Here is a 25139-nt window from a genome sequence, read left to right as displayed (position 1 = left end):
ACCTGTAGTCCACTTCAGCAAAATCCATCAAGCTTCTCCCAAATATGTTGTTGAAGGCTCCCAAATCATTGTCCACCTTGGTAAAACCCATCAAGCTATTGTTTTGGGGGCAAATACATCAACTTGCCCCAGGAAGCATTTTGCCCTATAAATTATGACATCCTACTCCATGGCAGTGTGTGTGTGTTCTCAGATCCAAAACATCACACCCCCAATCCATTGGGTTCTTCTTCACTCCGTGAAATGCTGGTCATTTCGCTCCTGCATCTGTGGACCTCTTTCTCCAAGACTGGTAATTATATCCTTCCATGAAATTCCTTTCCCCCTCTCCTCCATGATTTCCACTTAGCTAGCCTTGTATGTTTTCCCAGTGTGTTTGTATGTGCGTGTTTTGCCCTTTTATTTCTCTTTTAATAAAGACTTTTCCAATTGAACATCCGTCTGGTTTATTTTGAGAGTTCTCTTAAAGGGAAAAATCCCCATAAACATTGGTGGAGAATCCCAGGTACCCCCTCTCCCTTTGTCTCCTTTTAAAGCTAATTTCCCCAACTAAATAGGAGATTGCCTCTTTGGGTAACACCCGGGACCACTGGGGAGGAACCCAGACCCAATCCGTTGCAAAATATCTCATCTTCTAGAAACAGAAATGAGAAAAATTAATACAGGAGGGGCGGATATGTTTTTTGCAACAACGAAATGCAGTAGGTATTTACCAGTATTCTGAATTCCAGATTCACGTCTTATATCTATATTTATTATTTATTGGCTGTTTTTCCACCAATACTGCCTCCCGATGTGACTGTGACTATATTTATTCGTTTAATACATTTGTTAGCTGCCTTTCTTCCTTGCAGAACTCAAGGCAGCTTACAATATAAATAAAACATTATGAAGAGCACAATAAAAACCACAATTACAAAACCATTAAAATCACAGTTTAAAAATTCCAATTAGGACTGCCAAAGGCTAAATCAAAATGTAGCCAATCAAAATAAAACTGATCAAAATGCAATCAGTCAAAATAAAATGGTCTTCAACTGCTTCCTGCGAGACTGACAATGAAGAGGCCAGGCACACCTCCCTGGGGAGGTTGTCCCGAAATTGAGGGGCTGCCATGGAAAAGGCCCTCTATACTGCACCCACCAAATGAGCATCTTTGACTGGTGGGACAGTAGGGAGGGTAAGAGAAAAAATGGTGCTCAGGAGGGGGATGCATTCCTCTGACCACAGCAGAAGTATCCCCTGAGAACGTGATCATTGGTTCTACACCTTGGCTATTGAGGTGTAAAAATACCACTGCAGGTGCCACACCTTCCAGTGCCATGGACTCAGCATTTCCCAGTATACTAAAGGAGCTATCAAGAAGTATCCTTCAAAAATGTCTTTCAGGGAAGAAAAAAGTCCGTAATATAAAGCCTTAAGATGCCTTCATGAACAAAGGCTTCAGAAGACTTTCAGGATCCGTTTCTGCTCTCAAATTCTTTTGACAGAAATTCCATAACAGTGCAGAAAAATGTCAGACACAAAAAAATATTAACTACTTTGTATTAAATAGCTGCAAGTGTATCTGAAAGCACAGTTCTATCACACAAGTGTGAAAGAACTGTTCTACCTTTTAAAAGAACCATTCTTGTCGATTAATGTCCAATTGACTTTGGAAATAGCTTTTTTCTTCCCTCCTGAAAAACTGCAGTGTTACAGGGTTTTTAAAATTGGATAGAATAATTTTCCATATGCTAGCAGTCCAAATTGTATAACACTTTTTCTTGAGATTCTAGTACACTTAGCTCAATGAACAAGCTCAAATGTGCCGTGCCAAATTCGTATTTGTGCTCCTATGTCCCAGGCCAGCCCGATCACGTCAGATGTCAGAAACTAAGCAGGGTCAGCCTTGGTTAGTACTTAGATGGGAGACCACCAAGGAAATCTAGGGTTGCTATGCAAAAGCAAGGAATGGCAAACCACCTCTGTTCATCTCCTTCCTTGAAAACCCTGTAGGGTTGCCATAAGTCATGTAAGACCTGACGGCACTTTTTACCACCATCATGCACTGAAGTAACTGTCCAAATAGCAATAACAGTGAATTCACAATTAGTTATCAGCTAGTCTTCCTGTTACGTAATTCGGTACTGAATACTGATATTATGTAGTTCCACTAAGGTAATCCCAAACCTTATGTTCCTAAACACAGATAAGCGAGATTAAAATCATATCAATTATGTGGAGTCCAACATTTCACCTTAAAAACAAAAGGAAACTGCATAAATTAATAATATATATGGGATTCTTAGGCACTGTGTGTTTGTATCTTTCAGTCCTTACCTCATTTATCATTTATCAACAACATTGTTGAGGAGGTTATTCAAATTCCTATTCTATGAATGAAGAACTGAGGCAGACAGTAATTCTGTTCACATTGTATTCATAGCAATTTTCTGATCGACACATATGATTCAAACTGAAGTAACATATGTTGAAAGTATCAAGAGACATTTAAAATTCAGACGCATGACTACTTTTTTTCAAATTTACTTGCAACCACAAGTAAATTTTGTTTAGAACCTCTAGAGCACTTAATATGTTTTCTGTAATTTTTGTAATTTTGTGACAATGGTTTTATGGTTTTAACTGTTTTATGTGTGGCGCATGCCTAATTGTGAGCCGCCCTGAGCCTGCATTGCGGGGAGGGAGGGCTATAAATTGAATTTATAAATAAATAAATAAACCACATTGGCATGCTGGGATCAATCTACAGAAGCGGGGTGGGGCTCCCCTCCCCACCCTCTTTTACTATATTTCTTGAAACAGAAACCCCAGGAATGAGCTCAGATACATTCCAATTCACTCTCTTACTTGGGTTTCACTTGATAACCAACTAGGAGAGAGATATTAGCTAATCAATGGACATAGGCTGGAATAACTCCAGATAGGTCTGTGATCTAAATTCCTGAGTGAGTTGGGGCAGAATACACATTCCAGTGCAAATGGACTTCAAAACTTTAAAGGCAGTACAGAAATGTCATCACATCGTTCAGCATTCCCTCCATGGCCCCACCCTTAAACTCTCCCTATCCTTGTAAATAGAGAATGTTCAAGTCAAGCAATCTCTCTGGCAAGTTAGATTTCTAGGTGGAGGGAATATCTATGAGGGTGTGGTCTTTCAATTATTCAATCCTTTACCACCATTCCTGGATGGGACTATGTGAAACGAGTAAAAAATAAATAAATCTGGAACTAACTTTCCAGAATCCACTCATCATTTCTAACTGGATCCAAGATATTGCTTAATTTTATCAGCACAAGAAAAGTAAAGAGAAGTTGGCATAACACCCACCATAAGTAAAAAAATCAGCACAAAGAAAAGCAATGTTGCTGCATATCAGCTGTACTGGTTTAGTATGAGAATGGTGGGGATAGCTGCCTGGAGTCACCGTGTTCAAAGACAAAATTCTATAATCAGACTGTCCCATGTGTTATTCTCCTTTCCATTTCCTACTCCATGTAAACATTACTGTGTAGATCTCTTCGTGTCTGCCATCGGGTTCTTTGTAAGTTTTGCTTTAAAGAGGGGCTGGGGATCATTGGAATTACTGTGAAGGCACATGATGAATTTCTGGACCAGAGGATGAGAATTCCGGGGTCACGCAACGTGGTCTGCCCAATCACTGCAAACCACCAAAGCCCACGAGTCACATTACAGAATACTGTCCGTGCACTCAAAACATATTTCATGGCCAGTTCCTTGGCTTCTAAACCATGCTGCTGCCCAAGGTCATGGGAAAATGCAAGTCGTACAAAAGTTAGGAAACCATTTGGATCTAGTCAACGGTGGAACTAACTTGGCTGAACCGACTTATACATGCCGAACTGACGGCAGGGGAAACTGTGAGAGCACCCAGCATCCCACACAAGAGCAGAACGTGGACAAGTTTTTAAACTGAAATGGAAATAATTTATTGCTAGGATGAGACGTTCTTGGTCCAAATTAAGAATGTCTGCAAGTGAATTTGAATGGGTTGGATCCAGAGGTCTGTAGTGGGAGGCAGTGACAGATGTTCCCCTCCTACCAGCAGTCCTTTCTGACCTCAAGAAAGATGATTCCCAGAGTGGATGGAGCCACAGGAGCCAAAATCCTCAGGTGTGGGGAGGGGGGGGCTGAACTAAGGAAGGTGAAGAGGCTGAAATTGCCTTCCCTCTTCCATCAGGACAGTTCCTCTGAAGGAGGAGGTATCAAGGGCAATTTGGACCTGTCCCCTTCCTCATGGAAGACCCGTGACACATGAACACACAATGATCCCAGATGCTGGAAGAAGTGCGGACAAGAAGGCACGTACCTTTTCTGCACTTACACTCAGAATGACAATTACATCAATTATCAATACCAATATACCGAGGGGAACATATTGTCACTTAATAACCAAAGGTAGTACTGTACCGAGTAATGTAAAACAAAATATGTGTTATTTGTACATGCACTTTTCTTATTATAATAATAAAAATAAATTTACAAAAAAAAAATGAACACACATGAAGCTGCCTTTTGATTCAAGCCACTGATCCATCAAAGTCAGTACTGTCTACTCAGACTGGCATCAGCTCTCCAGGGTCTCAGGCAGAGGTCTTTTCACATCGCTTATTACCTGATCCTTTCAACTGGAGATGCCAGGGACTGAACCTGGGACCTTCTACATGCCAAGCAGCTGCTCTACCACAACCCCTCCCCATATGGCTAATAGTCCATGTGGGCCCTGCAACCTCCAGGCTCAACTCTCCCAGGGGGAGAAGAACAAAGGAAAGATCTGCAAATCTTGCTCCCGCAAATCTCTGGCTCTAATCCAGTAACTACTAAATTGTCTTAAAAGCTTACATATACCAAGAGTGAAATACACAGAAATTATCTCATGCACAAATAACTTGGGCTTGCCTGACCCACGGCAATGCTGAAATTATTAGGATATTTCCACATTGGAGAATTTCCACTGGTACCTGTGATAAAAGTCTTCTGGCAGAAAGCAAGCTTGGCTGACCACTTATGCATGCAGAAGGATGCATGGAGTAGAACGCGTGAGTTACTGGTGATTTCATATGCAAAATGCCATTATACAGAGCTTGACAACTGTACATTTTCCATAAACCAATCCACAAATTAAATTACAAATAAACACTATAAAACAATCATGGGAGGGCTCGGGACGTGGAGCAATACATGGAAAACAAATCACATCCATAAGTGCTTTCATCCTTACGTGTTCATTAAAATATTTTACACTTACTCAACGGTTTTGCATGCCAATGCAAATTCTTAAAAGGTTTGATTTAACAAAAGGGATTTATTGACTCTTTCCAAGTCTTCATTTTGCACCCCACTGCCAGCCTCAAAGCTGTCTAGACCAACTCTGACATCGCAGCATTTTGACTGATAGCCGCCAGAGGGGTTCCAGGCCCCATTGTGTCATCACAGGTAAATCACCTGTGGTCACTGACAGTCACAATAAACATAAAAAATAACTATTTAAAATAGTTAACTGAGCACCCAGCAAAATGAAATATGGAAGTATTTCTGAAAAGGAGTTTCCAAAGGAAGGGAGTTTCTTAGCTGGTGGGCAGGGCAGTCAGTCACAGAACATTGTATCCATTTGCACATTTATATCCCACTTTCTCTCCAATGAGAGCCCCGAACATCTTCAATATTGCTCCCATCCTCTGTTTTATCCTCACAACAAGCCTGTAAGGTAGGCTAAGCCGAAACAGAGTGACTGGCCCAAGATCACTCAGCAAGCTTCTATGGCAGAATGGGAAGCTGAATCCAGGTCTCCCAGAGGCTAATCAGACATTCTAACCACTACGCTACACTGGCTATCACCACTGGCTCTACAGCCCTATTCACATGTCACAGTGAACATGTGCACAACAGTCTGAAAGAAAGAGCCAACACATGTTCACTTTGCAACAGAAATCAGGGACCAGTACCCAGATGGATAAATATGTGGACTTGTAGACCAATATGGGAAGCCATGTTACTCTGTCTGCAGCAGTAAAAAGAACAAGGGTCCAGTAGCGGCACACCTTAAAGATGAACAGAATTTGTGGCAAGGTATGAGTTTTTGTGAGTCATATTCACTTCTTCAGTGACTCACGAAAGCTCATACCCTGCCACAAATTTTGTTAGTCGTTATGATGGTACTAGACTCTTGCTCTTTTCTGTGTGGATTTGTATAGCATGTTTGACTGTACATGCACTGACTGTAAAACAAGAATTACGCCACACATGTTAAAAAAAATCCAAGTGTACACTGTACATGGAGTGATCATGCATTCACTGTAACTTCTGAACAGAGCATCCTTGCTACCTAGAAGGCAGATCTTTCAATCTATCTTAGAGCTTGCAAGAAAGCACAAGGTATGCTGACCCAAACATGCTGACCCAGACTGTTTGAACAAATAAATGAATGAATGAGAAACATCCCTCAGACCAAGATATCAATCTGAAATAGACATGAATGGAGATTGTCCACAAATTCAGTTCCAATCTGGAAACAATCACCTGATAAACTCCACCGTGTAGTACTGAACTGGGGAACCTCCTTCGCTGAGCCCCGCTTTCCATGACAGGGCAACTTCTGAATCAGAAACCACGATGACTTGGGGTTGGAAAGGTGGATCAGGAGGCATGCATTTCTCTGGGATAAAAGAAACACACGTGTCATATGGTCTTCTAAGTCACTTTTTTAAAAAAAACCCAAACAAATACTGTTTGTTAATTCCAGGTCATTTGGAACACTGTAATTTTAAAGAGATTAAAAAATGTGCAACCACCCTGCCCCAGATCCCACCAAAGTGCCTAGCTCCCCTTACTGCTTCTGTTTCCTCCAGGTTTAGCTTGTCCTTTTCTGTTCAGTGGACTTCATGGCCCTTCCCCTGCTCCCCTCAATCACTCTTTTTCTCCTTCCACCATCAATGACTAGCATCCGTTCAAAATTTCCCTCAATCACCTGGCAATAATCACTGACTAGTTCTCCTCCAAGCATTTTCACTGTGGCTGGGAAAAGAAGGCTTAGACAAGATGAGGTCTCTAAAGATCAGGAAACTACTGATCCAAAGAATTCCAGAAAATGGTTACAGAAAACAAAGAGAGTTCTATATCATCTCAAAGACTAGCAATACCATGTCAAAGACTAACAATATCAGGGTTCCACCTCTTACTGTCAGGCGAATGACAATAAATCTCTTCCTGGCAACCAACTTACCCAATGCCAACACAATGTAAAACAGTATTCTCCTTTTCTGAGTTCCCCACATATCACTGAGAACTTGGGAGGACAGGGAGGTCTCTCATTCATGCCCAATCAAAAAGACTACCCCTTCCCTAAGTCACCTTATGTGTGGAACAGAGGAGATGGGAAGGGTGTGCATACCTTTAAGCCAAGAGAATTTCCCTCTCTGTGACCACCTGCAAGTTCCAGAGGGGGAGGGGAATGGGTGACTGCCAAAGAATGGCAAAATTCGCACACCCTCAAAATGTTTGGGTAACTGACAACTACTCCTAACACTGCTGCGGCTGTCTGAGAGCATTTTTGTCTATATAATGCACATTCTTTTGTTCACTATGGAAATCTGTTTGCTACTTTCAGCATATTTTATTCTTCTCAGATGGCAAAAATTAAGAAATGTCTGCTAATATAGTATAGGGTGCAGCAGTCTGCAACTCTTTCTCAAATATTGGGGAGATCTGCAATTTTTCTTATAGCAGCCCAAGACCCATATAATTTTAAATTCCATAAATATGACAAATTGTATCATTTTAGATGTTAACTAAGCATGAAAGATCCTTTTGGAGTAGTTAAGCTGGTAAAATAAGATAAGGCAAGTAAGTACTGCACATATTTTCCCTAAAATGTCAGTTTCCCCCCACACACAGCTTCAACACTTCCAGAAATGTTAGCCACAATATATTTGTTATACTTTAAGATAAAACTTTGGATTGTACTGCTGTGCATCACGGGAGTTTCAAAGACAGGCTCAGTCTCTTGAACAGACCTGCTCCCAACAACAACAACAAAGCATGTGAAACCTGGAAGGCAAATAAAGATATTGCCACACAACTTTTGTGGGCTAGAAATCCCATACTGGTAGTCTTCAAAGACACATAGAAATAGAAGTCTTAGTGGTTCCTGTTAAAGAACTTGAACCAACTTTTTAAAGCTCCCATGAGGCAAGACAGCGAGAGGGGAGAGCCTCTGATAAGAGAAAGTGCTGATGTAGATGCACATCAGCTAAAGATGTACAATATATGCTTTTTATTTCCTTATCTTGTTGTCGTGAGCCATTTCATTTCGCACATTTTCGTCACTGGCGTTCCAGAGTCATCCGTCCCTTTTATGACTTTTTACACAGCATTTTTATGTTACATGCCATCAGGGGTCATTTCGTAGGAAAAGAGATGCAGGAGCTCATTAGCATAACTCATTAGCATAACTTATTTGCATATGCCACACCCCCTGACATCACCAGAAGTGTGTCAGAAGGCAACACCGACCACTCAGGCTCCACTGGACTGTTTTGGACTGCTAGCTATTGGGGGGGGGGCACGGGGGGAACGTGCAGATCTGTCCTCACAGAGGAGGGAGAGCTTGTACCTGAATAAAACTTGGTCTTAAAGGTGCCACTGGACTGTTTTGGCCCGGGGGGGTGGGGTGGGGGCTCTGCGGCTTACCTTGCTGCTTCTTGCTCTGACTGAGGGCTGCTGGGAGCAGGGGGTGGGGCTTGTTGCATGTGCCCGCCCCCTGGGCTCTTTACTGTTGGAGCTCTGCTCCTGTGCGCTCCTGCAGGAAATGACCCCTGCATGCCATCCATATGCCACTGATACACAACTAATACCCCAAATTATTTAAATGCATAGATTTTATGGGGGAGAGAATTCAGTACAAGAAAACATTAAAGGGCAAGAAAAGAAAGACTTGCTGGTTCAATTTGTGTGATGGAAAAGGCAGGGCTGCAACAATCAGTAGCATCTCTAACATCTGGTGGTGGACAGTGCCCTCAAGTCACAGTTGACTTTATGGTGTCCCTGTAGGGGTTACCAGGCAACAGACGTTCAAAGGTGGCTTTGCCACTGACTGCCCCCATGTAGTGACATTGGACCTCTATGGTGGTCTCCCACCCAGTCCTAACCAGGGCCGTCTAGCCTGGGCCATCCAGGTCAGGACCCCTCACATCAAACAGGATGCTTTTCTATATTCCATCCACGGGACCCAAATGGACTTAAATCCCCAAAATTCAGCTGAGCGGCAGATAAGGAAATGCTACACCTGGACTTGTCTATAGCCCAGGCAAAAAAAACAATTTTTTTTTTCAATTCAGAGGCAGCATCAAGGGCTAGAAGGCCTCTGAAGTGAAATAAATCTCCAAATGCCCTTGTAAACACTTTTTTTAAAGGGAGTTCACAAAGCCGCCAAGCACGTCAGGCTGTGTTTATCCTTCTGAATCTTTAATAATGCTCCTGACTGTTCTGCCATCACAGCTACATCTCGCCCTCTGACCACCAGCATCTTTGAATTCTCCCCACCACCATCCGCGGTTGTACCAAAGTCTTCTTGCTGTCTTTCCCGTGTCTACCTGCCGGCAAAATGAAATGGCTGGGATTAAGTCTGCCCCAATCGGGATCCATAATGGAAAACTATTCACACAGCTTTTACCTTCTGATAAAGTTGTTACGTCTCTGGGCATGCTGGGCCGGCCTTTTCCGGTCCAGCCATAAGCTCCAACACTCACGCGGAAGAGTGTGCCTGGCTTCAAATCCCCAATAACAACCTCCTGTTTTAAAAAATGGGAGGGGGAGAAGAGGAGGGGGGGGGAAGGGGGCATATATTAAATGTCTCCAGCAAAAATGACTGCTTCATTTAACTGTAAATAATGCTTTGTGTGGCCCGGCTCTCTTAGGGCACAACATAACACAGCACAACATAACATAGAGCCTGGGAAGTCCCCTTTCAACGGAGGAGTTGTGGTTCAGTGGTAGCGCTGGCATGATGCAGTGGATAAGAGTGGCAGACTCTAATCTGGAGAACCGGGTTTGATTCCCCATTCCTCCATACAAAGCCTGCTGGGTGACCTTGGGTCAGTCACAGTTCTCTCAGAATTCTCTCAGCCCCACCTGCCTCACAAGGTGATTGTTGTGAGGAGAGGGAAGGGTATGCCGCTTTGAGACTCCTTAGGGAAGAGAAAAGCAGGGTATAAAAAACCGACTCTTATTCTTCTGCATTGCCTACATAAGGTCCCAGGTTCAGTCCCCAGTATCTCCAGCCAAAAGTATCAAATAACAATTTACACACACACACACAAAAAATTCTGCTTGAGACCTTGAAAAGCCACCACTTGTGGGAACAGACAATACTGACCTTGATACATCGATGATCTAACTCCATATAAGATAGCTTCATGTGTTTATATGTTCAAGCTTCTGAACATGACACCCTTATGTCAAATAGCGGTACAATTGTTAAAAGTCCTGAATAGCATTGCCAGCCTCCAGGTGGCACCTGGAGATCTCCAACTGTTACAACTGATTTCCAGACAACCAAGCTCAGTTCCCCTGGATAAAATGGCTGCTTTGGAGGGTGGGCTCTATGACACTACAGCCTGCTGAGGTCCCTCCCCTCCCTAAACCCTGCCCTCCCCAGGCTCCACCTCCAAAATCTCCAGGTATTTCCCAATCCAGAGCTGGCAACCTTAGTGCTGAACCCAAGGGAACCCCAGGTTCAAATCCCCACCCTGTCATGGAATTCCTTAGGTCACCTTAGTTTCGCTCACAGTCTAACTTAACACATAGGATTGTTGCAAGGCTAAAATAATGCTGGAAGAATCATGAATGCCACTTCAAGTTCCACGGAGGAAGGGACGGATAAAACAAAACATTCTAGATAAGCAGAATTTCTATTTCCCTCCTGAAATTTGTTTTTAGCCAACATACTATGTGACATCATCACACCGTGCTTTCCCCTGATACGACTTCAGTCACCTTATGGTATGGAGTAAAGCAGCAAACTGCACAATGTTACATTATGCATACCCTTGTATACCCTTGTGATGACAAGAGGAAGTAGAACTCACTAGAGGGTTAACACTGTCAACAGCTGCTTATGGTCAGCATCATATCTAGTTCTGGCCTGCAGGGTTCCCCCCCACAACTCCCCCCCACACAAATCTCTTTAGAAGAATCACACTGAAACTAGTTTAATAGATGAAAAACAAACAAACACAACCAAGGTCAAGTGTTCTTCCTGTAAAACTCCCCAAAAGGGATCCAGAAACTTGACCTACATCCATTTCTCAGTATAGTTTAGACCTCTGCAGAAAATTTGCCAAACGCTCACAGAAGTTTGTTTTTGAAAGTTAAGCTAGAAACATCCTCCTGTTGTACAAAAAGGCAAATAAGTATGCAATCTGATGTAATTTTAAACCCGCAGAGAGGTGAACTTCAGAACAGTTTGGAAGGAAATTCCAAACTGTCTGACGCCCACAAGGACACTATGAAGACAGTTGCTGTGAAAATTATCTCAAACAAAAAGCAAAGTTTTGAATCTTAGCTTGTCCTCAAAGTCAGGAAGATCTGGATAAGGGACACAACCGTATCTGAATTGAATTGATGATGTTAAATCACAGTGTTTAAGATTAAGATGTACACTGAGACAACTATGTGTATACGATTGTAACAACCAGGGCAGAATGTACTCTGAACCAAGAAGGGAAAGTTTCAGAAAGCAAAGGAGAACTCTTGGGCTTTCTAAGCAAGGTCCACAACGGCAGAGATGAATCCCTGTCCCTGCCCGCCCTCAGATCATCCTGAGGCCCCAAAGTTTGGACTAACATCACAATCAAGACCCTCTCCTGTCCCTCAGGTGAACACAGATTCTGTCTGGCTACCAAGACCAAGTCCAGATCTGTCTGCTAGAGCCCTGGAGAAGATAGGCTTTGGTGCCATCTAGCAGGGTTCATACATTTGTGCATCATTATTTCTCATTCCTGGATCCAGGCTTTCAAAAACAGAATTGGTGACTTCCAGAAACAGAGTAGATGGATGGAGGAGATGGGCTATTACCAGGGAATAGGAAACAGTAACAGGGACTGAAGCGCCACCTCCTGCTATTTACAGATCCACCCAGGACGGCTCTAATCTCTCCAAATTTCTCCTAGATGATGGACCTTTTGCTGTCTTTTTTACTTTACTACTAGACCATAGCAATGTTACACAATGTTACATGAGCACTGGCACCAGCACAACAGCTGCTGGGACCGGCAGGACCACAGGACTGGCTGAGATTTTTTTTTTTTTGGCATGTTCATAACGGAAGCAAATTGAAATAAAAGCCCATGGAAAGCTCAGCTCTGACACATCAGGGCAACTCTTACAGCTTTTTCAATCTTCTCCCCTGTTTCTCATTTCCAGATGCTTAAAATCTTACTCACAGCAAATGGAAAACTACAGAAACTTCAGAACAGCTTGAAATAGTATTTCCAGGTGCAGAAAACTAACAATTTGTCTCCAGGGCCATATGGCGATTCTTCTTTCCCCCACCAGACAACACCCTTTTGCTTTGATTGTCATAAACATGCATATGAAGTTCCTGTACCACTCTTAGTTTCCATCCCCAAGATAATGGGAAGAAATTAGGGGAAATTACTTCCTTTACAAGTGCCAGGAATTAAAGCCCAGACTCCATCTTAGCTACTGGAGTGTTGCTTAAATCATCTATCATTCTTGTGGGAAAAATAAAAATAAGCAGAAGCTTGTGTTCTTGCAGACTGGCCGTTTCCCAGAGCTGAGAACTGCTTGGGCATAACGAGGCAGAGTAAAGAAGAAGTTGCCACTTCCCCAAGTATTGTTTTACATTACTTTATTCATTTATTTTGATTTATAGCCTGCTCAGGGCTGGAAATAGGTATGTTAGTCGTAGAAGTTCACTTTGACAAGCTGATATCATAGGTACCTACAAGTAATGATTAATGTTTGTTTGAGAGCCAGTTTGGTGTAGTGGTTAAGTGTGCGGACTCTAATCTGGGAGAACCGGGTTTGATTCCCCACTCCTCCGCTTGCACCTGCTGATGTGACCTTGGGTCAGTCACAAGCTCTGGCACAGCTGTCCTTGAAAAAGAGCAGTTTGTGTCAGAGTTCTCGCAGCCCCACCCACCTCACAGGGTGACTGTTGTGGGGAGGGGAAGGGAAAGGAGTTTGTAAGCCGCTCTGAGACTCCAAGTGAAGGGCGGGGTATAAATCCAATCTCTTCTCTTCTTCTTCTTCTTCTTTTAGAGTAGGAAAGATGGCTACAATGGAAGGCAATGCTGCAGACATAAAATCCTGAACAGTGTGGTGGAAGTGGATAATTCTCATGTAATATTGGGGGTCACCTGATAAAGCTAATAGGCAGCAGATTCAGGAAAAACTGAAGTACTCCCAACTTAAGGAATTCACTGCCAATAAAAGGCAGTAATGGCGACAAGCTTAGATGACTTGGAAAAACAGTATGGGCAGTTTCATGGAAGATAGCTTGGAGTCTGGAGTTTAATTCCTGGTCATGAAAGACAGGCTTTTAGCCATGAGGGCTAAACAGAACCTCCATCTCCAGAGGAAGAATACTTCTACAGCAGCAGCAACAGCAAGGAAAAGGTTGTGTCCACAGCTCATGAACTTCCTGGAGACATCTGGAAGTTCCCTGTTGGAAACAGATTTCTAAATTGAGTGGACCTTTGGTCTGATCCAGCAGGGTTCTTCTTATGTTCACATACAACATTCAAGATACTTCAGTGCATCAACTTCGGTTACACAGGACAGTGTTCTTAGCCCGTCACACAAGACAGTGTTCTTAGCCCCATATTGCAGATGGTGACAGCAGTTTGCTGAAGGCCACCTTAGTAGTTCATGGCCAAAGTGACATTTGAACTGGGCATCTTTGGCAACTAAGGCACTATGCCACACCAGCCCCCGCAGCAGCACAAAGGTGTTGCACCCCCACACACACACACTTGGACTGGTCCAGTGTCGTTAGAAAACAGAACGAGAACCTGTTGCCTATTTAGCCTTAGACCAGACCAGACTGCAGCCCAGAGACGGCCTTTGACAATATATCTGCAGCAGAAGACCTTGCCACCAGATTGCTCCCTGTATTCTTTCAGTCTGATCACTGTCACTAGGGAGTCCTGCCCACTTCAGAAGATGGAAATAAGAGTGACTACTAGATGCCAGTAAGGGACGGAATGAGAGCAATAAAGATGAACAAGTGAAGCTTAAACTAAGTCAGAGCACCAGTGGTCCAGCTATTCCAGCACTGGCAGAAGCCAGATCCTACCAGCAGGAGCTCTCCAAGGTCTTACACAGAAGCCATTCCTAGCTTTGATATCCCAGAACCGTCACTGTGAAACTGGAGGAGCCAAGGACTGAACCTGGGACCTTCTACACGCTCCACTGTGGAGTCTTCACCTTCAGCCATGTCAAGCTCTTTCACTGCATACACGTTGTTCAAGGTAAAGGTGTGGCTTCCAAGCTGCAGCTTGGCAAACCTGGACCTCACAATGCATGTTTACATTTTATTTTGTGATTGTGGGTCTGCTTACATGCCCTGGATTGTGCTCAGCACTCTGTCTCAGCCACTTTCCCCCACCCCTTCCCAAGTGACTTGTGCCAAATCTTGCACATGGGAGCGGAACCAAAGCTGATAACTTTCCCCCCCTCCAGAAAAACAGTACTTACAAAAATTGCTTGCCCCTCAAGTTGGCCCTGGTGGAAGGGGGGGAAAATAGAACTTAGTAAGAAAGCAGCATATTTAAAGACAAAAGCATTAATTAAACATATCATCAGAACCGGCTGCATATTTCTGGGGGACTGTCAGGAAGATTCCCTTCACTGCTCACTTGCCTACTGCTCTTCCTCAGTACCAGTGAGGACTGGGCCCTTTTGCATTCATTGCCCAAAGAGAAAGTGCAGTGGTACCTGTAGGCTGTTGCAGCCATCACCAGTTTTTCACGTACTCAAGTAGGTGGAGAAAAAACAGTGATGGTGGAATGAAGAGAAGCCATCACTTGCCCTCTTCTGGCAGTTGGCAAGTGAGGGCTCCATCATCCTGTGAGCCAATTCTGACTTCCTCCTAGAAGCAGGGGGGTGAGCAAAGAGGAGTGTATTCTTAGAAGATTAAAACTAAGAAGCCCAGAGAACTCACTAGCATACTGGAACTTTGTGGACTGCCATTTTTAAGTTCCACCCACATGGACCAAATCCCACTAAAACTCAAAGCTGTGTTTCAGTTTAAAACTCTTTTGTTCAATCGGTGTCTGTTGTGGGGAGGGGAAGGGAAAGGAGTTTGTAAGCCGCTCTGAGACTCCAAGTGAAGGGCGGGGTATAAATCCAATCTCTTCTCTTCTTCTTCTTCTTCTTTTAGAGTAGGAAAGATGGCTACAATGGAAGGCAATGCTGCAGACATAAAATCCTGAACAGTGTGGTGGAAGTGGATAATTCTCATGTAATATTGGGGGTCACCTGATAAAGCTAATAGGCAGCAGATTCAGGAAAAACTGAAGTACTCCCAACTTAAGGAATTCACTGCCAATAAAAGGCAGTAATAGTGACAACAAGCTTAGATGACTTGGAAAAACAGTATGGGCAGTTTCATGGAAGATAGCTTGGAGTCTGGAGTTTAATTCCTGGTCATGAAAGACAGGCTTTTAGCCATGAGAGCTAAACAGAACCTCCATCTCCAGAGGAAGAATACTTCTACAGCAGCAGCAACAGCAAGGAAAAGGTTGTGTCCACAGCTCATGAACTTCCTGGAGACATCTGGAAGTTCCCTGTTGGAAACAGATTTCTAAATTGAGTGGACCTTTGGTCTGATCCAGCAGGGTTCGTCTTATGTTCACATACATCATTCAAGATACTTCAGTGCATCAACTTCGGTTACACAGGACAGTGTTCTTAGCCCCGCACACAAGACAGTGTTCTTAGCCCCATATTGCAGATGGTGACAGCAGTTTGCTGAAGGTCACCTTAGTAGTTCATGGCCAAAGTGACATTTGAACTGGGCATCTTTGGCAACTAAGGCACTATGCTACACCAGCCCCCGCAGCAGCACAAAGGTGTTGCACCCCCACACACACACACTTGGACTGGTCCAGTGTCGTTAGAAAACAGAACGAGAACCTGTTGCCTATTTAGCCTTAGACCAGACCAGACTGCAGCCCAGAGACGGCCTTTGACAATATATCTGCAGCAGAAGACCTTGCCACCAGATTGCTCCCTGTATTCTTTCAGTCTGATCACTGTCACTAGGGAGTCCTGCCCACTTCAGAAGATGGAAATAAGAGTGACTACTAGATGCCAGTAAGGGACGGAATGAGAGCAATAAAGATGAACAAGTGAAGCTTAAACTAAGTCAGAGCACCAGTGGTCCAGCTATTCCAGCACTGGCAGAAGCCAGATCCTACCAGCAGGAGCTCTCCAAGGTCTTACACAGAAGCCATTCCTAGCTTTGATATCCCAGAACCGTCACTGTGAAACTGGAGGAGCCAAGGACTGAACCTGGGACCTTCTACACGCTCCACTGTGGAGTCTTCACCTTCAGCCATGTCAAGCTCTTTCACTGCATACACGTTGTTCAAGGTAAAGGTGTGGCTTCCAAGCTGCAGCTTGGCAAACCTGGACCTCACAATGCATGTTTACATTTTATTTTGTGATTGTGGGTCTGCTTACATGCCCTGGATTGTGCTCAGCACTCTGTCTCAGCCACTTTCCCCCACCCCTTCCCAAGTGACTTGTGCCAAATCTTGCACATGGGAGCGGAACCAAAGCTGATAACTTTCCCCCCCTCCAGAAAAACAGTACTTACAAAAATTGCTTGCCCCTCAAGTTGGCCCTGGTGGAAGGGGGGGAAAATAGAACTTAGTAAGAAAGCAGCATATTTAAAGACAAAAGCATTAATTAAACATATCATCAGAACCGGCTGCATATTTCTGGGGGACTGTCAGGAAGATTCCCTTCACTGCTCACTTGCCTACTGCTCTTCCTCAGTACCAGTGAGGACTGGGCCCTTTCGCATTCATTGCCCAAAGGGAAAGTGCAGTGGTACCTGTAGGCTGTTGCAGCCATCACCAGTTTTTCACGTACTCAAGTAGGTGGAGAAAAAACAGTGATGGTGGAATGAAGAGAAGCCATCACTTGCCCTCTTCTGGCAGTTGGCAAGTGAGGGCTCCATCATCCTGTGAGCCAATTCTGACTTCCTCCTAGAAGCAGGGGGGTGAGCAAAGAGGAGTGTATTCTTAGAAGATTAAAACTAAGAAGCCCAGACAACTCACTAGCATACTGGAACTTTGAGGACTGTCATTTTTAAGTTCCACCCACAAGGACCAAATCCCACTAAAACTCAAAGCTGCGTTTCAGTTTAAAACTCTTTTGTTCAATCACTTCTGCATATAAAGGGCATTAGAACACACTAATGAGACTTTGCACATGAAGAGCACTGATTAGTACCACATGTCACAGCTAACTGTGAACAAGCACCACAGCCTTTCAGTTACTCATACATTTTTCCACATGCATGCAGACTTTTCCTTAATTAAAATGCCATGCCGTAAAGCAAATATGTAAAAACATACCACGTGTGTTCAATTTAGACACTAAGCCCCCCCCCCAGTTTTTCAAACCCATTATTTTTAAACAGGAAAACGAAATGGAGGATGAAAGCAAAAAAATATATTAGTGCTAAAAAAAATCCCAGTGTGAGTTTTGTGATGTTTCAAAGCCTACATTTTCTAACCAGGTTCCAGTGTCTTGAACAGCTGACTGGTGTCCAAAAATGCAAAAGACACAGCTTTTCTCGACATGGAGATATACCATACACATGCTGATGGTGCAGCAACTTGAGGCATGGGAGCAATGCCAAAAAGAGGGCAGCAATATCAACAGACCATGACACAACTTTGGTCAAATGGCTGGTATATCAAAAGCTCTAACAACTGTCCTAACCTGGATAGCCCAGGCATGCCCGATTTCACACGATCTCGGAAGCTAAGCAGGACCAACCCCGGCAAGTATTTGGATGGGAGACCTCCAAAGAATACCACGACCAAGCGGCAGGCTATCAAGCCACTTCTCTGAACGTCCTCCATGCCCCAGTAGGAGTCACCAGAGGTCACCATGACTTCCAGGCACACACACACACACACACACACAAATGCAAAAATACCCAGCAAAAGCTCTAACTGATGTACAAGAAATATCAGATACTTACAGTACTGAGCATGTCCAGACTGAGAGGCACATCATGCGACTGCTGTTTAATTGGCTTACCAGTCGTGACCTCAGAATAATACACCTTGAGAGAAGATGTTGGTTAAATCAACGAAGATTATAAGGACACAAGTGCATTAACACAGCCCAAATGTAAAAGCAGATTACCGTTACCACTCCTAGAGTTGGTAGGGGCCTTACAGATCTTGCCCAGTCTTCCACAGAACGCAGCAAATCCCTGACAGATGGCTGGCCAACCTCTGCTTGGAGACCTCCAGTGAGTCCATTCTACCTAACTCACTGGTCCCATTCTTGAACTGCTCTTAACTTCTAGGAAGTTTCTAACTTCTAACACAGTGGTAGTGACCAAAATTATCAGCCCACCGGTAAACACGTCCATGGGTTGCATACAACACCACCCAAAAGCAAACTTTCCACCATGCAAATGCAATTAGAATGTGTTTACACTAGATCTTACCCCGGGGGTCCCCAACGTGGTGCCGTGACACCCACTGACACCTTCCCTGGTGCCCACCAAGTGTTTTTTAAAAGTGGGTGGGGGCAACAGAGCTTCTGACTGGCCACTGGAGATCTGACAGATACTGCCAGATGAGTGTTTCTTAGCTAGCTCAGTATGCATTCTTGTATGCATATGCAAGTACCAGAAAAGCTTCCCCTGTCAAGTTTCCTGTTACACTACTGTTAAAGAAATCTTGTGTTCTTCTGCACTGGAGCAACCAGGCCTTGAATGCATGTAAAATCTAAGCTTTTACAGAACATCAACATACCTGGGTAGATTTCATCAATATTCAAAGAGGGCAGGAACAAAAAGTAAAAACTAAATCTAAAAACTATATTAAAATTTCTCAGACGGACAGCAGATGTTACATCAGTTAAACCCAGAATTAAATCATATTCCATCAACTTGAAAGGTGTCCAAAGCAATGGGTGGAGATAGGTTGCCTTACTGCCACTTTCAAGAACCGCTAGACAGCTAAAATGGGACGGTGGACAGGACATCAACAAATGTATTTAAAGCACAAATGTTAATTCCCTTGTTATTTATCGAATGCTGATTCTCAAAAAAGGCAAAAATATAGTAGGTCTGGATTCCCATCCCTCCAAACATCCAAATGAACATCTATCTCTGTGAGCTTTCATATACACCACTGCTAAAGCAGGCCCAGGAGAGTTCGGACAGCTGGAGCACCAAAGACCACAGCTACAGATATGGCAACAGAGAAATGAAATGGAAACAGCCGACCCGCAGTGCTTTTCCTTAGCATTTCACCTTTTGAAAAGGTAGAATCCCTATGCAGAACTGGTGGCCCCTATAGATTAAAAACCACACATTATGCCCTTCCGGGGGTTTCTTTTTCCTTCTGTTTCATGATAAAAAACTACAAGCCTGTGGACAGTACTTAAAAGGTAAAGGTTCCCTTGCTCGAAAGCCAGCCGAATCCAACTCTAGGGTTGCGGTGCTCATCTCCGTTTCAAAGCCGAAGAGCCAGCGCTGTCCGAAGACATTTCCGTGGTCATATGGCCGGCATGACTAAACACCAAGGCACACGGAACGCTGTTACCTTCCCACTGAAGTGGTAGCTATTTATCTACTCGCAATTTTTTTTTATTATTATTATTATTATTAAATACACACATAGATGTGGCTCTTATGTAGGAGCACCAAACTCCACCAAGAACAAGACTCAGTTTTCCAGGTTCCTTGTCCTACAGCAGTGTGCAGAAGTCCTTAAAGGGTCAATTGCCATGACACTTCACAGGTTAAGAGAAGCTGGGAGATCCCCAGGCCCAACCTGTGAACTCCATCACAGTCATATGCTACTTGCTTCTCAGGTTTGCTGTTTCTGCTCCAGGTTAACATGATGTGGAAGGAGCTTCAGTTTTCCCACACACACACACTCCTGAGAGATGCAGAAGACCAGGTGGCCATGTGTTCTTCTGCAATGGGCCAAATACTTCCTTCCCTAGACTGTTTCCATTTAGGGGAGATAATGCATAGGAGGCAAGCTGAAGTCCCAATCCAGAGTAGAAGCACCATGAGCAGGAAGAGAGAACACATCACTATCTCATGACTCTGATGGAGTTCACAGGCTGGGTACTGGTTCCCACACTGTGATCTCCATCTTGGTGGTGCCCTTTGATGGTGGTGCGTTTAGATACTCAACTATCCTGGCGAATCTGCTTGGGATTGCTTCCCTCTTCCATAAGAACATAAGACGAGATCCGCTGGATCAAACGAGAAGTTCACCTAGCCCAGCATCTTGCTTCCCTCAAGTAGGGCATGAATGCTTCCCCTGCTGTCACCTGCTGGCAAACAGTGTGCAGAGATATCTTCTGTTTATCAAAGTCACGTCCTTCTGCTCCCTTAGGTCCTCAAGTAAGCTACACATTATTATACAAAGGGCCAGAGCCCCCAACAGTGTGCCAACTGAATTATAACCAGTGGAATATTTTATGGCACTTTACTTTGTTTAACAAAATGGATGAAAACACTAGTTACCTTTTAACTTAAAAGACCCAACTACTGTTTTCAGATGTCAGGACATCAGCAAAATTACATTGTATATACAAAAAAAAAATTACAAATTCAGTCAAAAATGCACATTTCCTTCTACAGTTTAAGTGCATGCCTATTTAAGCTTCACCTGCAGTCTATCATTTACTTCTAGCCAACACTCACCAGGGTATTTATTATCACTTACTGGAATATATTTAGGGCTGAGACTGACAGGTTAACTGTGCAATCCTATTCAAAGCTAATTGTGCAATCCCATCCAGAGTTATTCCAGTCTAAACCCATTGGTGTAAAAGGATTTAGACTGGAGTAACTCTGCAGAGGATGGCAGTTTAATTTAGGAAGGATGCTGTACTGTTTTTTGGATTTACAAAAGGTATGGCATTTATTTCCAGTATATTTCTAACCCAGATTTTTTTTTTTTAAAGTACTTACAGTGTATCCCGAGATAATACTTGCATGCTGCCGAGGCATTCTCCATTGTATGCTGAACGCTGTGCAATTTACCGATTCCAGTATTATATCCAGAGGAGGCCCCAACCTATCTGGCTCAAAGAAAAAAGACACCATGTAAGAAACACTGGGAAACAGAAATATCTTCTTATAGTCAGACCAAAAGTGCATATTGATAGATTCTCTTCTTATGAATGCTTTGGCTGCCTAAAAGAGAATTATTTTGGCAACTGTCATTCCAAATCCTATCCTCTTCCTCTTACAGGTGCAATAAACAACTTCCTAAATTGAGCTTTCATTTTCAGATTAGCCCCACCTGGTACACAAGAATCAGACTAATACTGTTTGCAGCTAAAACCGCAATTGCATCCACATGGAAGTCCCAAAACACCCTGAACGTAAACCTCTGGTACAAGAAACTATGGAATCTATACTTAATGGAAAAAACCACAGACATCTTTAAACAAATCAAACCCAAAGGAGAACACAATGACACTACATGTATATGGTCTCCTATCTTATCATACCTAACTACCAAAGATTCAATACCTGATGTAATAGGTACTCTTTGCCTTTTGTAGCATTTATAGCACAATACACAGTTTGATATATAGTATGATCTGTACGGAAAGAATCCTCACCACAGTATAGATTAGATTGATTAAAGCACTTTTTGTATGTATAACAAAAAATTTGTTAATTATATGTATATGCCTATCTTGCATAACCCTGTTGTTAATGTTAATGAGAAAATTGAATAAAACTGATTTGAAGGGGGAAAAAGATACAATGAATTAATCGTGCAAGATGCACAAGAGGCAGTGAGAGACACTAGTCTGACAAAGAGGTTGGAGCAATGAATCTAGAACTGTAGCCTATGGGGGTCTATCTTTCCCGAAGACAATGAAATAATTTATTTGGACAGAATTGGACATATTCAAGAGGATTTTCTGAACAAGCATAAAGAAGATTCAAAATGAGTGTATATAATATGGAATCTCGTTATGTTATTCATTCATCAGATTGTGTATACTTTTAGTATCTTGCTGTACTAGGTATTTTCCAACACAGATTTTGTATTTTAGTTGCAAAAGATAATAGAGGACCGGATACTCCTTTCTGGGGTTGTGCATCTAATTCATTGCCTTGGCGGCTTACCTGTGATCTCTTATTATTGTATCACAGGGCACCTTTGTTGTCGAAGTTAATAGCCCTTCTCAGTTAATTGCTGGTTATCCTTGGCAAGGTCATCAAAGAAATAATAAAAGTAAACAGAGAGAATGGAACAACTTGAGAAGAGCATATTTTATACACAATGAATGAAGAAGTAATGGAGCTTGACCACCATCTTCCATCTACAAGGAAACCCAAAGCCATTCATACCAAGGTACTGTTAATTCCACCTGTGCAATTATTTTTCTTATATATCTGTTTTACTCATACATTAGTAAAGGTAAAGGTTTCCTTTGCTCAAAAGCCAGTCGAATCTGACTCTAGGGGGCAGTGCTCATCTCTGTTGCCGAAGAGCCAGCGCTGTCCGAAGACATTTCCGTGGTCATGTGACCGGCATGACTAAACACCAAGGCACGTGGAACACTGTTACCTTCCCACTGAAGTGGTACCTATTTATCTACTTGCAATTTCTTGCTTTTGAACTGCTAGGTTGACAGGAGCTGGGGCCAGAGACGGGAGCTCACTCCGTCACGTGGCACTCGGGTCTCAAACTGCCAAGCTACTGACCTTCCAGTCTGCAAGTCAGCATCTTCACCTCTGAGCCACCACAGCCCCCCCCAAAAGAAACATAGTTAGATGCCACGAAGTAAGTAGCAATGCCTTAACCTTATGCATGTTGTACAGGCCACTAGGACCTCTTCCATCAGTCACTGCCGACTTACAGCAACGCCGTAAAGTTTTAAAGGCAAGAGAAGTTCATAGGTACATTGTCATTGCCTAACTCTGCACAGGAACCCTGGACTTCCTTGGCAGTCTCCCATCTAAATACTTACCCAGGCCAACCCTGCTTAGCTTCCAAGATCTGACAAGATCTGGCTAGCCCGGGCCATCCAGGTCGGGGCCAAGAGAAGGCTGGTGGAATATTGTTTTGAAATATTTTCATATATTCCAGAGCTACTTTTCAATAGTCTGAGGATAATGCAAAGGTTAAGAAGATAAAATGGCAGTATCACTATTGGGGAGGGGTATAGTTAGAGCTTCTTACATCATTTGGGTTCCTAGGGTCAAAGCTGCATAATACAACGTCAGACAATTGGTGTACCAAGGTCAATGCTGCTAACACTGGCTCTCCAAAATCTCAGGCAAAGGTCTCTCACACCACCTCTGACCTGACCCTTTTACCTGGAGAAGACAGAGATTGAAAGGGAAACCTCCCCAAATGCTAAGCTGATGCTGAACAAGAGCCCTGTCCTTCAATTCGCCTCATCTCAACTGATCACATCTAAGAATGTAGAGTGGAAAAGCCCTACTTTATTTATTTATTTATTAAATTTATATCCCACCTTTCCCAAATGGGCTCAGGGTGGGTAACAACGTGCATAAACACCACCTTTCCCAAATGGGCTCAGGGTGGGTAACAACGTGCATAAACAATTAAACAATTAACAACTAAGTGCATAAACAATTAAAACCAATAATATCATTCATTCTTAAAACAGCTAAAACCCTTACACAATTAAAAGATGGTGCATTAAGTAAAGCAGTTCAGGCCCCCCTATAAGCCGGATTGGTGATACTGGAGCCGTACCACGTTCATATAGTACCAAACTCCACATAGAGCAAATAGTCAGGGCAACTGCTATGCAGGGAGGCCAACTAATTGGGTGTTTACCGCCTCAACTAAAAGCCTGGAGGAACTGCTCCGTTTTACAGGCCTTGCAGAACTGTAATAGGTCCCACAAGGCCCTGATCTCAAGTGGGAGCATGTTCCACCAGGTAGGGGCGGGGACAGAGAAAGCCCTGGCCCTAGTTGAGGCTAAGTGGACATCCTCTGGGCCAGGGACAACCAGAAGATGGCTTCGGTCACACGGGCAGGAAACTGCGGGGGGGAGCGTGGCTGTTTTGTTCCGGTTGACCGCAGCGAATGTTGATCAGCGGAGTGCAATGCTATCCGGGGGGGGGGATATATGGGGAGAGGTGGTCCCTTCGATATGCAGGTCCCAGGCCGCTCAGGGCTTTAAAAATGGGGAAAGGCCCAATTTGCCTCACCTCAACTAATAACATCTGAGAAAGTAGAGTAGAAAGGCCCTACATAGGGAAAGGCCCAATTTGCCTCACCTCAACTAATCACATCTGAGAATGTAAAGTGGAAAGGCCCTACATGCAAGCTTTATTATTTTTGCTTCACCTTTGACAGATCTGAGCCCTCTGGCTAGAAATAGCAAGTCTAGGGTTCAGTCCTGATGAGGTCTTCAAGGAAAGTGTCCTCTTCAGAAACTGTCCTCCCTTTTTTTCTGCAAGAAGACCACAGCTGCAACAACCAACAAACTATGAAAATATCTGGCAAAGAGAACAGGAACCATGTTGCCCTTTTAGTGGAGGAAATTCCCCACTAATCTTGACTGGATGACCTTGGCTGAGTGCAATGGCTGCTTCAAAACTAAATCTCTCTCACGTGGGGCTGGCAGAACCACAAAAGGGAGATGTTGTGGGTGGCAAATGATACTAAATTCTTGTAGCCAAATAATTGGCCAGACAGTTCAAATCAATGTGTGTAATTAGGCCTCCGGTCCTAGTACCCAAGTTATAAGAAGCCATGTTGGTAAAATCCCCCCAGCAATAAATTATCAAATCAGCCCAGTGAATCAGGTGGAAGAGACCAGAAGCAACAAAGAACTGGTTTGAAATGTGTTTTCAAATACCTACATT

At 43.4% G+C, this 25139-nt stretch overlaps 1 protein-coding gene across 1 annotated transcript in view; it reads right to left on the bottom strand.

The window, feature by feature from the left end:
* Window positions 1–25139, bottom strand: part of EGFLAM (EGF-like, fibronectin type III and laminin G domains) — a 160389-nt gene that overhangs the window by 85052 nt on the left and 50198 nt on the right. Inside the window, exons 2-5 of the mRNA XM_015420161.1 lie at window positions 21240–21349; window positions 18270–18353; window positions 9696–9813; window positions 6545–6680 (exon numbers count right to left, since the gene is read on the bottom strand). Of these exons, the coding sequence (XP_015275647.1) occupies window positions 6545–6680; window positions 9696–9813; window positions 18270–18353; window positions 21240–21349 (448 nt within the window). The remainder of the gene's footprint in view (window positions 1–6544; window positions 6681–9695; window positions 9814–18269; window positions 18354–21239; window positions 21350–25139) is intronic.

The sequence above is a fragment of the Gekko japonicus genome, unplaced genomic scaffold, assembly GCF_001447785.1.
Source record: "Gekko japonicus isolate JY-2015 unplaced genomic scaffold, Gekko_japonicus_V1.1 scaffold86, whole genome shotgun sequence".
Classification (NCBI taxonomy): Eukaryota; Metazoa; Chordata; class Lepidosauria; order Squamata; family Gekkonidae; genus Gekko; species Gekko japonicus.
This window is presented reverse-complemented; position numbering and strand designations above follow the sequence as displayed.